This window comes from Hemibagrus wyckioides, linkage group LG21, assembly GCF_019097595.1.
Source record: "Hemibagrus wyckioides isolate EC202008001 linkage group LG21, SWU_Hwy_1.0, whole genome shotgun sequence".
Taxonomy (NCBI): domain Eukaryota; kingdom Metazoa; phylum Chordata; class Actinopteri; order Siluriformes; family Bagridae; genus Hemibagrus; species Hemibagrus wyckioides.
In genome coordinates this window covers 18,773,216-18,787,840 of record NC_080730.1, presented here as the reverse complement: position 1 = coordinate 18,787,840, position 14,625 = coordinate 18,773,216, and the positions used below count along the sequence as shown (strand labels likewise).

At 41.8% G+C, this 14,625-nt stretch overlaps 3 protein-coding genes across 9 annotated transcripts; 2 read left to right on the top strand and 1 right to left on the bottom strand.

Annotated features, from left to right (window-relative positions):
• Positions 1 to 827: 827 nt before the first annotated feature.
• On the bottom strand, positions 828 to 3,639 carry arpc4l (actin related protein 2/3 complex, subunit 4, like). The gene is made up of 6 exons (XM_058374138.1): positions 3,500 to 3,639; positions 2,816 to 2,934; positions 2,593 to 2,704; positions 2,290 to 2,385; positions 1,572 to 1,742; positions 828 to 1,482 (listed from the first exon to the last, which is right to left on the bottom strand). The coding sequence occupies exons 1-6, from the start codon at positions 3,500 to 3,502 to the stop codon at positions 1,477 to 1,479; spliced, it is 507 nt and encodes a 168-aa protein (XP_058230121.1). The 5' UTR covers positions 3,503 to 3,639; the 3' UTR covers positions 828 to 1,476.
• Positions 3,640 to 4,037: 398 nt separating this feature from the next.
• On the top strand, positions 4,038 to 8,652 carry tada3l (transcriptional adaptor 3 (NGG1 homolog, yeast)-like). 2 transcript variants are annotated; one of them, XM_058374175.1, is made up of 9 exons: positions 4,038 to 4,437; positions 5,182 to 5,409; positions 5,517 to 5,767; positions 5,932 to 6,037; positions 6,265 to 6,397; positions 6,530 to 6,633; positions 6,790 to 6,890; positions 6,991 to 7,179; positions 7,442 to 8,652. In XM_058374175.1, exons 2-9 carry the CDS (start codon positions 5,200 to 5,202, stop codon positions 7,632 to 7,634), a joined length of 1,287 nt encoding a protein of 428 aa, XP_058230158.1. In that variant the 5' UTR covers positions 4,038 to 4,437; positions 5,182 to 5,199; the 3' UTR covers positions 7,635 to 8,652. The 2 variants fall into 2 exon arrangements, with proteins under 2 accessions (XP_058230158.1, XP_058230160.1); XM_058374177.1 differs by lacking the exon at positions 4,038 to 4,437 and adding an exon at positions 5,051 to 5,072.
• An 826-nt stretch (positions 8,653 to 9,478) lies between these two features.
• hmces (5-hydroxymethylcytosine binding, ES cell specific) lies at positions 9,479 to 14,553 on the top strand. Of its 6 annotated transcripts, none has more exons than XM_058373527.1 (9): positions 9,479 to 9,692; positions 9,835 to 9,905; positions 10,086 to 10,190; positions 10,571 to 10,808; positions 11,138 to 11,281; positions 11,422 to 11,586; positions 12,504 to 12,658; positions 12,812 to 13,004; positions 13,838 to 14,553. In XM_058373527.1, exons 3-9 carry the CDS (start codon positions 10,144 to 10,146, stop codon positions 14,030 to 14,032), a joined length of 1,137 nt encoding a protein of 378 aa, XP_058229510.1. In that variant the 5' UTR covers positions 9,479 to 9,692; positions 9,835 to 9,905; positions 10,086 to 10,143; the 3' UTR covers positions 14,033 to 14,553. The 6 variants fall into 6 exon arrangements, with proteins under 6 accessions (XP_058229510.1, XP_058229513.1, XP_058229511.1 ...); XM_058373532.1 differs by having other exon boundaries at positions 9,483 to 9,692; positions 10,571 to 10,768; XM_058373528.1 differs by lacking the exon at positions 10,086 to 10,190 and having other exon boundaries at positions 9,481 to 9,692.
• The last annotated feature ends 72 nt before the right edge of the window (positions 14,554 to 14,625 follow it).

The window sequence follows — 14,625 nt, the reverse complement described above, 5'->3', positions numbered from 1 at the left end:
TGATATGTTAAATGTTAATTTAATTTTTGCTCTAAATATAGCAGCCTTTTTTATATACATACCGATCAGGCATAAAATGATGACCACCTGCCTAATATTCTGTTGGTCCCCCTTTTTGCTGCCAAAACAGCCCTGGCCCATCCTGCACTGTGTATTCTGACACCTTTCTATCAGAACCAGCATTAATGAGCCTTGTCCACCAATGACCCTGTCTCCAGTTCACCACTAATCCTTCCTTAGACCACCTTTGAGAGATACTGACCACTGCAGCCCGGGAACACTCCAAAAGAGTTGGAGATGCTCTGATCCAGTGGTCTAGCCATCACAATTTGGCCCTTCGTCAAACTCAAAACTCAAAGCTCAAATCCTTACGCTTGTCCATTTTTCCTGCTTCTAACTTTGAGGACAAAATGTTGACTTGCTGCCTAATATATCCCACCCACTAACAGGTGCCATGATGAGGAGATCATCAGTCTTATTCACTTCACCTCTCAGTGGTCATAATGTTATACCTGATCTGTGTATATTTCTGTATATGTCGTGTTTTTACTTTAATATTTCATTTTAAATAGCAGCAGTTTATGATATTTCCGTCGTGTCACTCAGCTGTACTACGCTAAAAAAAGAAAAGAAAAGAAGAAGAGCTGTCCGCTCTCATGCACTGACTTCACATCACAAAGGAAGGAAATGAATCATTCTTCTGCTTTTTAATACCAAGATTCGGTTCAGACCATGAACAGAACTCTTGTCTGATTCAGATCTGGAGGCGATATGGTTTCCCTCTGCGGCTTTCTTCTCATAGAAAGAATGAAACGAATCCCTCGGGCTACACAAAGCGCAATAGATCTTTATTGGTTTCATCGCTACCATCAGTTTTACATTTTTTTTCTTTACTTTATATTTCACCTGCAATTATAATCAGAGGCTGTGTCAAAATATAAACACCCACTATTTATTTTTTTTGCCTGTCGTGATGCGTCACGTATTCGTAACAAAAAAAATAAAACTAAACAAAACCACATGGAGTATATAAAAGACGCAACAATGAATACAAGCCACTTTACATCGTGTTGTTGGTGGTGTTTCCTGTGCCCATGGATATTAATGGATATTTGAATAATACTTTTTAAGGACCTGCCTTGACCTTGAGTATTTTTTTTTTTATTCTTCAGAAAATGGGGTTCATTTTTTCTTCTTCTCTATGTTTAAACGTACAGTGATCAATATCCATGGGAACAAGAAGCACCTTTAACAGAAGACGGAAGGCGGAATAAGGGGGGGGGGATGCTGCGTACGTCATCGCAGGATCAGTCGGGTTCGTTCCTCGGGTTCGTTTTGGATTCTGTGACGATGAGCTCCTGCTGAGCTTTAAATTCCTGCGATGCCTCTCTCTCTCTCTCTCTCTTTCTCTCTCTCGCACACTCTCTCGCTCTCTCTTTACAGCAAACTCCATAAAGAGCACCGAGACAGATGTCCTCAAAACTGCAACAACAACAACAACAACAACAAAATAAATGCAAGTGTGTACCGATCACTGCGGCTAATTCTGTAGGGAGAGAAAAGAGGCGTACGTTTTTGAGGAATTCCTCGGCGACGATGCGAGCGCGTGCGTTGACGGCCAGCTTCATCTCGCTGATCTCTTTGTCGATTTCCTCCATGAAATGGATGACGAAGTCCACCAGCTTGTGTTTGTACATCTGCTCCGTGTGGAAGTTAGTGATGAGGAAGCTGATGTCGTAGCCCTGAGAGAGAGAGAGAGAGAGAGAGAGGGAGAAGTTGAAGTGAAATTCACACACACAGAGATTTATATTAATGCACAAAAAGATCTTTTGTGAAATGTTTGGTTAAAAATTATGTTGATCCGTCACGCCTGAAATTTGTGTCTAATTTAAAACAACAACAAACAACACTGACATGAGTGATGAAGTTCTACACAGCATTTCCACCCTAAAGTTGTGTTTTAGTTATGCTTACTTTTTATCCATATATAGTTACACTGTGTGCTATTGGACGTCCACCAAACAAGTTCTCACTTACGTTATAACAACTCTAAACAGTTGTTACGTCACCACTCGCTTGTTTTTCTCTCTCTCTCTACTTAACAAAACTCACGCTGCCTTGTCGCGTGACTGGGAAACCACAAAGGGTCTGTACTGTGACACTGGACGCTCCAAAAATTGTTCTATTACTTGTTTTATTCATCAGCAGCGTAGTGTTATTGACACCATAAAAGTAAACGTTAAACTTCAAGCAGATGCGTGTTTATTGCTCTCTCTAGTTTTGACTCACCTCCACAGGTTTCCTTCTTAGGATGAAGAAGTTCTCGGCTCTCATCATCATGAAGCGCATGAACTTGTGGCACAGGATCTTCTCGATCTCATCCGCCTGGTTCGAGACATCAGATTTCATTTTAATAAGTTAAAAAAAAAAGGTAAGGTTGCCAGATACCAGGAAAATTAAATGTTTTTCAGCAACACCTTTAATTATATCTTGTATTGAATGGTGTGATTTGAGTGCAAGAAATCAGACGTTTAGGATGCTCTGTGAATAACAGTTTGAGGAGAATAAAAGAAAGGAAACAGGACGCGGTACCTGTTTGACAGCGATGCTGACCCGCACCGAGTTGATGGAGCCCTCGATCAGGACTTTCTCCTTATCGTTACGGCTGATCACCACCGGCTGCAGCAGCAACTCTTTGCTGCTCCTGTAGAGAGACGAGAGTAAAAATTCTCCAAACCGTGACCAGCAAACTGTAGCTCTATCAGTTCACATCAATGAACAGTCAGGAAGCGAGCCCAGGCGCTCTCTGACTCACCTGACCTCCACCTCCGGCTTGTTGTGCCGTTCCACCACCTGAGAGGAGAAGTTCTCCAAACACAGGGCCGCCTGCAGGGTGGCACGCACGGCGTTCAGGTACGGACGCAGAGTCGCCGTCTGGAAAAATGTGGACATTTTAAAACAAAATGAATTGTGATGTCAGTCACCTGCAACACAAGGCGTTAGGGCCAGTGCTTTATAAAGGGAAGGGGTCAGTAGAGCAGACTGCATTATGGATTCTGCATGAGTTGCGGGGAATTCTATCAAAACATCCTAACAGGTGACATTCTTGTAGGAATCTATGCTTCATCATCATCATCATCTTCATCATCATCATCAGGGAGTGACAGTGAATACCAGAGACAGCATCACTTAATGCAAATGAATACACATAAATACAGCATAAACACCTCCTCTATCTAGATTAAAGTATGTGTATTTTTTAGTCTAAATAAATAATGATATACTACGCGCTTATAACATTGTAATACATGCTAGCTAGGTAACGTTAGCAAGCTAGCACAGAGACCAATACGGAATTTTAGGTTTAATTAGCTTCATATTTCGATCTCAAACAACGTAGAATTTATCACTCTGATTATAACAAAAAAAATCAGACAGTGAACATTAAACCCCAAAAAAAGAAAATAGTGCCACTTTGATGCGGCAGAAATCTTCTTACCATTTTTGTGGTCCTTTGAGAAAGGCGGAAGTATTTACGCCACGCCTGGTGTTATTTTCTCCACCACCCGTATTCCTAAAAACTCCGCCTCCTGAGCTCCAATCGATTGCATTGGATAATAGCTTGTCAATATGAACTCTTAGCCAATCAAAAGAACTGGTAGTAACCAATCCACGGGCGGGAGGCGGTGTTCGTCGGAATGTGTGTGGGGAAAAAACAACGCCTACGCCTGTAGCGCTACGTACGTTTTCAGTGATGCGTGTCTTAAAACTATGTAGTAGTGGCGCATATTGATTTTGTGCAACTCTTTTTACGCGTAAAAACGATATAAATAACCAAAAAAATATTATTTATGACGTATAATACACTCATGTGGAAAAGATATCTGAAAGAATTTTTGAGAGAAACTGCAATTAGACAAAAACAGCTTTAGCAAATCACAATTATTATAAATAATACGGTAGCAAGCGCGGTCCCGATTTCACCTTGATTCGCGTTTCTTCCATATATGGCAAATAGTAAAACATGATCAGTTTGCTTGCTTACTGCTGAAATATAATATATTTAATTATTTTATACATCTCCACCTACTGATGAACGTTAACTATTTCAGTAAAATATCGTTATGTTATTTCGTTTTGTATCGCTTTTACACGATTGTCTCACGGCCTAGACTGGAACATACCATTTTAAAAACCAATTTCAGTGCTTGTGTTAGAATGGGGATGTTTAATGCTACGTGCTTTGAATTATTTGAAATAAAAAAAAAATCACTGAGTTTAAAAAGGTTTACATTTTCATTTAGATTGTATTCAGATTAAAACTGTTTATAAAACCTTGTTCATCGAACATAAGCATTGAATATTTTCGTTTCAATATAACACCTCTCCCCCGTTTCACTGAATGGAACAGCCTCTAATGGATGTCGCTTCTCGAAGGTAAATATATGTCGAAATTTTTGAATAAATCTTCTGAATGAGTGTCTGATTTATGTACGTATTTGCCCTAAATGAATTAAAACACCTTCGATGCCTGTTTTCGGAGATGTTAAATGAACAAACGCTTTTGTATTTTGTCCTGCATATTCCCATTAGCTTACTAGCATTCTTCCCAAGCTAATTAGCAAACAGCACTGGTCATGTAGATGCTAACTGAGGTGTTTATTACAGATGTTAATATTAGCGCGTGCTGCAGACGGGTTATGTGATTATCCTTCGATCTGGGATTAGTTTAAAGTTTATCTAAACATTTAATTGCAGGTACTGTCTTTCCCGAACGCTAGCTCCTGTTAGCTATCAATGGTTTGCTTGTTATAACTCTGCCAGTGTAATCTAATGTCTGTTAAACCTGATAAACTTTTATCATACGACTTCATATTCTATAGTCAGATGTAGAAATAGATCTAAAACACTTAAGGAAATAAAGTGTTGGGATTTGTAGGCGCATTATGTGAAATTCCATATAAATCATAAATTTGCCTTAAAATACTGGCTTCCTGGATCAATTTTTCCAAGGAGAAAAACCTATAAGGTTTACAAAAAATATGCATTTAACAAGAACAACATAAACACAGGTATGAAAATATACATCTGTGAGAAACAACAGAGTTGAGGGTTGAACGATTCGAGGAATGTCAGAGATTTTATTCAATTACAGCAGTGCTGTGTGTTATGATCTCGCAGTTCCCCATAACTGAGAAGATGAGCGAACTAAAGGACTGCCCGCCGCTCAAATACTACGACTTCAAGCCTGTGGAGCATGTGAAAGTGTGTCCTCGCTACACGGCGGTGTTGGGCCGCTCGGAGGACGATGGCATCGGGATTGAGGAGTTGGACACGTTGCAGCTGGAGCTGGAGACGCTGCTGTCCTCGGCCAGCCGACGTCTCAGAGCGCTGGAAGAGCAGAGACAGGTGAGAAGATGTATTTCACTCACTTTCTTCTCTTTTGTTTCTCTCTCTCTCTCTCTCTCTCTCTCAGCCAGCACATAACATAAAACTTGTTCCACACTTCCCAACAGATCCTAACAGATTGGCAGGACAAAAAAGGCGACAAAAGGTTCCTGAAGATGGGGAAAGAAGTCGATCCGACCGCCTCCTCCCGCCATCCGAAGCCTAAGAAGCCAAAACTCGAAGGGAAGGCAGGTCACGGGCCTGGGCCTGGTCCAGGTAGGCCTAAATCCAAAAACCTGCAGCCCAAAGTCCAGGAGTATGAATTCGGTGAAGACCCACAGGACATGCCCCGCAACCCCAAGAACGACACTCCAAACAGGTGGGCTGATATTAAAAATGATTGATTTTATTTATTTACGATTTTATAGAATGGCAGAGATTTTAATGTTTCTGTTTCTTCCTAATCTGTGAGGATACAGTGTGGAGAAAATCACAAGTCTGTCAGATCTATATATATAAACTGTGTGTGTGTGTTTGAGACAGATTCTGGGCTTCAGTAGAGCCCTACTGTGCAGACATCACCAATGAAGAGATCAGAGTTCTTGAAGAACTTCTTAAACCACCTGATGATGAAGCGGAGTATTACAAGGTAACACAGGCATGGCTGTTTTTATAGAATTTCCTCACACGGAATGTGAATCGATGTTGAATTCTTTATACCTGTGAAACCAGAAGGTGGATATTCTGAATTTTGTTAACAGGATTTAAAAGAATATAGCTTCTGCATTTTAAGATCTAAGATTTAAGATTGGTGAGTCAACTGTCTGTGGGTCTGTGTGTAAATTATGGGTTTGTGTATGTGTGTGTGTCTTGCAGATTCCCGCTCTGGGGAAGCACTACTCTCAGCGCTGGGCACAAGAAGACCTGCTGGAAGAGCAGAGAGAGGGAGCGCGAGCCAACGATAAGAAGAAAAGCATGCTGGGTCCGCTCTCTGAGATCGATGCCAAAGGTAACACAGACACTCTCTGTACGTCGTTTGATGGATATTTGGATGTTAATTGAAAACAGCGTTGCTGTTAGTGGCTCTGTTTTGTTCACTGTTGTCCTTCGTAATCACAAACTCTTGTATTACTTTGTGCAGACGTCGATGCTTTGCTGAAAAAGTCTGAGTCCCAGCATGAGCCTCCGGAGGACGGCTGCCCGTTTGGTCCCCTCACGCAGCGCCTTCTGCAGGCTCTAGTGGAGGTCCGACACTTCTGATGATACACTGATCAAATATATTCTCTTATCTGTTACACATTTATTACTATTGTAGTACAGTGTAGTACAGCTTTCCTGACAACTACAATAGCACTGTATTTTAGCTTTAGGTCATATTAGGATGTTCTGGTTATGTTGTAGGAGAATATCATATCCCCTATGGAGGATTCCCCCATTCCAGACATTCCAGCGAAGGATGATGGAGCCGGAACATCACCTCGCAGCCAGGGGAAAGCTTTCAGGTAATAATAATGACGGTTAAACACACTAAATTCCTAAACGTACAGAGGCAGTCTCAAAGCTTAGCCATGACAACGTGCATGTCTCTCTCTCTCGTGACAGTGTTCCCCACACACGCTCTCTGGAGGCCCGGATCAGGGAGGAGCTGGTAGCTCAGGGTCTGTTGGACTCGGATGAGAGGCAGGGTACCGGCGACTCGGAGGACGAGGTGCTGGCCGAACTCCAGAAGAGACAGGCCGAGCTCAAAGCTCTGACCGCTCACAACCGAGCACGAAAGCAGGAGCTGCTCCGGTGAGTTTCACTGAACAATATGTAGACGTTTCAGGGTACACGTTACCAGTCTTTGGGGTACAAATTACTGAGGAACTTGTTGATTAGTCCGACAAGGAGAAGGAGGAAAATAAGACTGGGGTGTCTTGTAATAAAACAAATGTCATTTATCTGATTAAAAAGATCTTATTAAACTTATTTAACTTGTTAAAAAGATTAGGTATTATTCTACACCTCTACAGTGTTCTGTTGAGTCATTCTCCTGAGTGTGTCGCCTCTCCAGGTTAGCGCGGGAGGAGATGAGGAAGCAGGAGCTGCGCCAGTGTGTCCGAGTGGCTGACAATGAGGTGATGGAGGCTTTCCGGCGCATCATGGCTGCCAGGCAAAAGAAACGCACTCCGACAAAGAAGGAAAAGGATCAGGCGTGGAAGGCACTGAAAGAGAGGGAGAGAATCCTCAAACAGCTGGACGGATAAAGAAGACCATAATCCGATCGTGTTAGTGTAGAGTCACTGGGACCAGAGCTTTCACAACAACAAGGTCTAACGTCAAGGGCTGGTTTTAGACTAATCCTAGTAGGAACTCTCATAACCCTTTTCCACAATGTGATGATGTTGAAGCTTTTCCACATTTCCACAGGTTCATGAGCTGAATTATGCAGTAAAATGTCACTTTTTGGTTGAAGGTATAGTCTGGTTTTGAGAAGATATTTTATTATGCAGAGTGAAACCCACAGCTCAGCATCACTGTGTTCTCAAGCAGCACAAAGATGACATGCATGCCGTTGTTATTGCCTTTGAGTGTGTATTTTCACACGTGAAGTCTCACTCGCTTCGTTGCAGATTATTTCTTACTCAGATGCAAGGCCACTGATTTCTGTTTCTTTGCACTGTTAAATCATTTGAAGTCCAGCATTTTAGTGGGGAATGCCTCTAGGTTTGGTGACCATAGGCGGTGGAAAAGGACAGTCATTCTGAAAGGGTTTGTTTTTCTCCTAATGACACTCTGAAGGTCACTTAAAGAAAATATGCCGTCATCTTTAATGACAGTAAACATTTGGATCACTGTCACCGTTCTCATTAAAGGATCAGTTTTCCCAAATTCCAGACTAGATCCAGCCCTGTACACGTCCCACTGAGCCACATGATGTGCACTAAGAAATCACTGATAAGCTACTGTGAGAAATCCTGTCACCATGACAACACCGGATCCCTGGACTTGTGTGAATCATGTCATGAGGTGCGAGTGCCCCGTTCATCGCCTTCTGTACCCTAATGTGAGCTTTTGCACTCGTATCCTGACGGCTGATGCGACTGGATCCCAGGGTCTCATTACCATGTTTGCCTTTTTTTTGTACAGTCCACTGTTAGCAGCATACCTGTTACAGTCAGGGGAGAAAGTTGTTGTATTTTTGCCACCAGAAGCATTTTCCTTATGTTTTCATTTTGATGGAACGGAGTGATTAAAGAAACGGACGACACTGTGTCCACTATATCATCCGTCACGATATCGTTTACTGACTTTTATTTTGTATAAAACATCAGTTTTGAATGTTCGTGATTTTTTTTTTCCTTCTCAGTGCTGTTTAATGTAAGAAAGAAAAATAAAAACTCCTCATTGAGATGCCAAAACTGTAAAAAGCCAGTCTTATTGTCTGTGAAGATTCTCACTCATCCAGGTGCGTTTATCTGAGTAAGAGCCAGTCTTATTCCACTGAAGATCAATATCATGTAATATATGGTAATATAATCTGTCTATAAACTAAAAATTGATAAATCTATCGTTATATATTTGTTGTCGTATAAGTTTCATAATCACTGTCATATTTGTTCAAATGATAAAGCCTTTTTTTTTTTTACTTTATTGAGGGAGTTTAGAGTATGCGCCTTTGCAGCCTGGGGTCAGCCAGTGGGCGGGGCTTACACAACAAGTGGGCGGGGTTAGTGTATAGAATTTATTCAGTAATACATGTGAAGTGCTGCTTTTAGAGCCATTAAAAATATATAAACATAAAAAGCAGCATGCCATGTCATGTGTTTGAAACACAGTGTGATTTAGATCAGATGGTGATGAGTAGCCACAGTTTAATCTGGTTTTTCGTCTAACTCAAAATGATGTCATGATTATCCAGAAATCTACATGTACATATACACTATGGGCACTGGCCACTTTATTAGACACTCCTTACCTTCTTCTTTTTCTATCTTTTTCCATGCGTTTTATATGGCATCTAACTCTGCATTAAAGTCAGATTGTTGGACTATTTTATCCGTTTAATCAGTGCTGTGCCTCATCCGCTCGCTCAGTGTCACTGCTGTGCAGAAAATCTGCCTTCTTCACATGGATTTTCACACTTCACTTGGCGTAAAGAGAGCTTCTGGCAGATGTGAGCAGGAGAAGGGGAGGATAATTGCATGTTACTGATGTGCAGAACGACATCCTGTCCTATTTACACTCCAGATATACTTGCGTGATGAGCTCGCGCACTTCAGTGGGAGGGAGGATACTGTACCTGCGCGCGCACGGGACACTCGGTCTGTCAGTTATATTATTTTTAACACGATAATGAATGATTAATGATTCACCAACCTTAACATATTTTACATAATCAACACTGTCCTGACTCTGTTCTGTCTCTCTTTATCTCTTTAACTTTTTACTTTTTTATCTCTATAGACTAAAAGTTAGTTAGCTAGCTAGCTAACGTCGCGCTGATAAACCGTTGCCGGTTTCTGTGAGACGCACCGGTAAGTAGCTGAAAACGCACAAATAAAGCAATAAATTAATGTTTTCATTTTTTTTTTTACTGCTACAAGTTAAATTTCAGCATATTTTAAATCATTAGCCGAAGTCAGCGTCCTACCGTTATGGTTCACTTTGTCTACCCGTATTCTACAAATCCCGCCTCTTGCGTTTCAATTTGCTAGAATATGATGTACATCTTCAATCCACCAATCAGAGTTCACCATTCCCACCACCCGCGACATGATTGAGTACGAACTAGCCAATCAGAACGCAGGACACGAATACAGGTGGTGTAAAAAAAAAACCCCGAACCTTTTATTTATATCAAGCAACAACTAGCTGTCAGAAACAAACAAAACTAATTAGGTAATTCTAGATTAAAATATTTCACTGTTTATATGGAGCGCTACAAAATAAAAGCTTTCCTAAATAGCATTGACTAAACAAAGCCAATGGACTGTTAATATTAAAGAAGCACTGAGTGCTAGCGTTTATTAACAAAATAAAAGTCCCGAATATAACGTGACACAGGAAATCATCCAGAGACAAAAAGGGAGAGAAAAAAAACAGACATTCTTATTATCATAGCTCTTTCTCAATTATATTAATGTATAATAATGAGTAATTGATTAATCTGACTCTTGTTTGTGTGTTTTCTGTGATGTAGACAGAGATCATGTGTGGAAGGACAGCCTGCACCCTGGCCCCCGATGAGCTCCGGCGTGCTTCTCGGTACCGAGACCGGTCTGGACAGCATCGACAGCCTCAGTGGCGGGACGGTGATGCGGATAAATACCGACCCTCCTACAACAAGAGTCCTCAGTCCTTCAGTCCGGTTCTGCTGTCCAGCAGACACTTTAAAAAGGCAAAGTGCTACTGAGACTCTCCTTTATCGTTTTATACGGGTCAGTGAAGAAATTCCTGACACCGCATCATGCAGATTTGCACACACTCAAGGCTTGCACACTTGCTTTATTAACGCTACTCTGACATCTGCTCCTGTGTAACAGCAGTTGTGTTATTCTTAGATCACTAACGTGTAATGGCACGAGGATATGAAACTTCAAGGCAAATTAAAAGTAAATATGAGCTGCGGCCACAGTGACAGGCAAACAGAAATCATCGCTTGTAATTTGTAGAAGTGTTAGAGATCTGTTTATTATCCGTTATTATCGCTTGTGGGGTTTTTTATCTGACTCATGTAATTGACTTCAGCCTTTCGTGTGTTGGACAGGAAGCCGCAGTGGACGAGTGCGTGCTAGCGACGATGCGCTGGGGTCTGGTGCCGGCGTGGTTCAAGGAGAGCGACCCCAGCAAGATGCAGTACAGCACCACTAACTGTCGCAGCGAGAGCTTGCTGGAGAAAAAGTCTTACAAGGTGTGAACACGATCGCCTTCAAGCATTCTTTCGTTCATTATTGTGGAACAAATACATAAACAGAGCTCGTGCCTGGTACTGGATGAACTGTAATTTTTTTTTCTTGATAGCTACATGTCTGTGTTTATTTTGTGCCCCAGGACCCTCTGTTGAAAGGTCAGCGTTGTGTCATTCTAGCTGACGGCTTCTACGAGTGGAGGAGGCTGCAGAAGGACAAGCAGCCTTTCTTCATCTATTTCCCTCAGAGCCAAGGAGAGAAGCAGAACGAGATTAAAAAGGAGGAAGAGTGTGAAAGAGAGCCAGGGGTACGAAGGCTGAAGTGTGAAACTGTAATGAAATGATTATGATTCACAGTGGATGGAATAGTATCTGCAGAGGTACCATCATCTTGACCGCTCATCACAGAGAAAGGCACACAAGTGAAGGAAGATTAATGCTTCTGGCAACGGATATTTTTAATCGATTTAGCTGAATCATGTTTGATTCATCATGAAGCTTGGGCATGCTAGCCAGTTGTTAAATCTGTTAAACTAAACTGAACCAAAACTTTAAAGAACTTAAATATCTTCTTCCCACACTGAAATCTCAAAACAATATGAGTGAGAGTTAGCTCATGTGCTTTATATGAATTATATCATTTGGTACATAAAGTATGATAAATGTTAACAGCAAGTGAACTTGAATGTCTAATGTAAATATTTTTAAAAATCACATTTTATATATTGAGTGCTGATGTAGTGATTAGTTAAAAGTCGGGGATGAAAAATGATCACATGACCTCCACAAGCAGCTCCTCAGGCCACTGAGCCACAAGTGTTTTCAGTGGTTTTAGCTGGTTTAGAGGGATTTATTCTGTTTCACGTCACTGACACACTTAAATGTAAAGCCTTTAAGGTTCTCCTGAGCCTCAAACACAGTTATCACTGTGAGCCTCATGAGCCCATAACCTACTGAGACACCAGAACAGCTGCACAAATCTTCCTAAAGTCAAATCTTCAACATGGTGGCAGTTGGCTGGTTCAGGTTCAATTATAAAAACCAACCTATACCTTTCCAGTTATTGTGGCTCTGTGCATAAGTGTTTGCTTCCCATCCCTGAGATTCTTGGTTCAAACTCTTTATTCTCCTTTGAAATGTTTTAAGCTCAATAAAGTAAAAAAAATAATTTATGGATGTTCCATAATCTGAAAAGAATAAAGGTTTGGTTTGTCTCCTTTAACAGGACACTGAAGATGGCGGTGCGTGGGCAGGATGGCGTCTGCTCACCATGGCGGGGCTGTTTGACTGCTGGACTCCTCCTGGTGGTGGGGAGGTTTTATACACCTACACTGTGATCACTGTGAACGCCTCACCGAACCTGCAGAGCATCCATGACAGGTAGAACATGACATCACTCATGCTACACATCCATCTATCGAGAACAGAGTTCACTGTAATATATTCTGTGGTGCAGTTTATTTGTTCAGGGACTGATTATTTGTTCCTCTATAAGCTAGAGTGTGTCTTTAAGTGTGTGTGTGTGTGAGACAGGATGCCAGCCATTCTGGATGGAGACGAGGAGGTGAGGCGGTGGTTGGATTTCGGGGAGGTGCGCTCTCTAGAAGCTCTCACACTGCTTCAGTCTAAATCCTGCCTGACCTTTCACCCCGTCTCTTCAATCGTCAACAACTCGCGCAACAACTCCCCCGAGTGCCTGCAGCCGCTCGACCCCACCGCCATGAAGGTGCTTCACTTATGGAAAATACAAGCAACATTATTTCTCTGCATGGTTTTATATACACCGATCAGCCATAACATTGTGATCGGTGGGAGGTGAAGTGAATAAGACTGATGATCTCCTCATCATGGCACCTGTTAGTGGGTGGGATATATTAGGCAGCAAGTCAACATTGTAATGGCTAGACCACTGGATCAGAGCATCTCCAAAACTGCAGCTCTTGTGGGGTGTTCCCGTTCTGCAGTGGTCAGTAACTATCAAAAGTGGTCCAAGGAAGGAACAGTGGTGAACCGGCGACAGGGTCATGGGCGGTCAAGGCTCATTGATGCACGCGGGGAGTGAAGGCTGGCCCGTGTGATCCGATCCAACAGACGAGCTACTGTTGCTCAACTTGCTGAAGAAGTTAACGCTGGTTCTGATAGAAAGGGGTCAGAATACACAGTGCAAAAAGGGGCACTAGCACAATATTAGGCTGGTGGTCATAATGTTATGCCTGGTCAGTATAGATGTATAACTAGCTGCGGGTAACAATGCATGCTCCAATACAGCGTCATCTGTGCAGCGAGTTTTAAGAGCTAGTAGTAAAGATGTGAGCTCTATAGGGTGACCAAAATTCCTTGCCTGTCTCTGAAATAATTTCTGCCCAAAACCTCTGGATATTTATTGTCAGCTATCTTAATGAATTATTGAACACGTTTTCGTAATTACCACTCCAGATGTGGGAAGTAGGGATAATTCCTACTCTGTCCTTACTCTTTAATCTGCACTATTTATTTACGCAGTTTTGATAAATAAAGGTCAGTATAAACATCTTGGTCTTGTATACTCTCTTTCTTCAGGCTCCTTCTCAGGTGTCGGCCAGCAGTAAGATGATGATGAGCTGGCTGAAAAACGGCTCTCCCGTTAAGAGGAAAGCGCCTGATGATGCCGAACCTGAAGAAAAGCCTTCACCTGGGAAGCAGAAATCCAAAGCAGTCGGTCCACTGCAGCAGTGGCTTCTGGGAAACGGGGCCAGTAAGAAACCAAAAACATAAAACTCCTGAACGTTGATATTGTTAAGTAGTTTGTCAGTAGTGAAGGCTACTGTAATTCTTTTACCTCCGAATTTACGGTTGCTGAATGAATGAATGAGACAGTTTTCCGCTTTGCTTCCTGAGTCACGCGAATATTTTAAAGCCTCCATGTTGCATCATCTGTGCTCATTGTTACTTCTATTTCACGACGTTGTTAAGAGTTTAACTTCACCCCATATGTGTTATGTAATTGCATTATTTTACAAAGAAGGGACAGATGATTGTCTCCACACTTCAAACCCAGAGTTTGGGTGGAATGGTTAAAGGCAGAAAGCATTGATCATCTATAATTAACCCAGAAAGCCACAAAGACATTTATTTAAATCCTTCAACTTCAGTACAAAACATAGGAAGGGAAATAAGTCTTTTTACTGGTAATAGGGGTCACTTGATCAGGTTGAAGGTGGCAGTGGTACTGTTTCTCTAATGGTTTAATTAGACAGACCCTGATAATTACAGTTCTTCCCATCTTTACTTAAACAAATCAGACCCCCAGACTGCTGGAGTTCACGGACAGAGCACTATTTATAACCAGAACTGTTCAGGAAAACCAG

Bases quoted from the DNA above. Each gene is read 5' to 3' on its own strand.
- hmces (XM_058373527.1), top strand. From the start codon at position 10,144: ATGATTGAGTACGAACTAGCCAATCAGAACGCAGGACACGAATACAG. The intron at 10,191-10,570 runs GTGGTGTAAAAA...TCTGTGATGTAG, and splicing joins AACGCAGGACACGAATACAG to ACAGAGATCATGTGTGGAAG. The intron at 10,809-11,137 runs GTCAGTGAAGAA...TGTGTTGGACAG, and splicing joins TCCTTTATCGTTTTATACGG to GAAGCCGCAGTGGACGAGTG.
- tada3l (XM_058374175.1), top strand. From the start codon at position 5,200: ATGAGCGAACTAAAGGACTGCCCGCCGCTCAAATACTACGACTTCAAG. The intron at 6,398-6,529 runs GTAACACAGACA...TACTTTGTGCAG, and splicing joins CTCTGAGATCGATGCCAAAG to ACGTCGATGCTTTGCTGAAA. The intron at 7,180-7,441 runs GTGAGTTTCACT...TCGCCTCTCCAG, and splicing joins CGAAAGCAGGAGCTGCTCCG to GTTAGCGCGGGAGGAGATGA.
- arpc4l (XM_058374138.1), bottom strand. The intron at 2,705-2,815 runs GTGAGTCAGAGA...GTCTCTCTACAG, and splicing joins AAGCCGGAGGTGGAGGTCAG to GAGCAGCAAAGAGTTGCTGC. The intron at 1,743-2,289 runs GTGAGTCAAAAC...TCTCTCTCTCAG, and splicing joins TAAGAAGGAAACCTGTGGAG to GGCTACGACATCAGCTTCCT.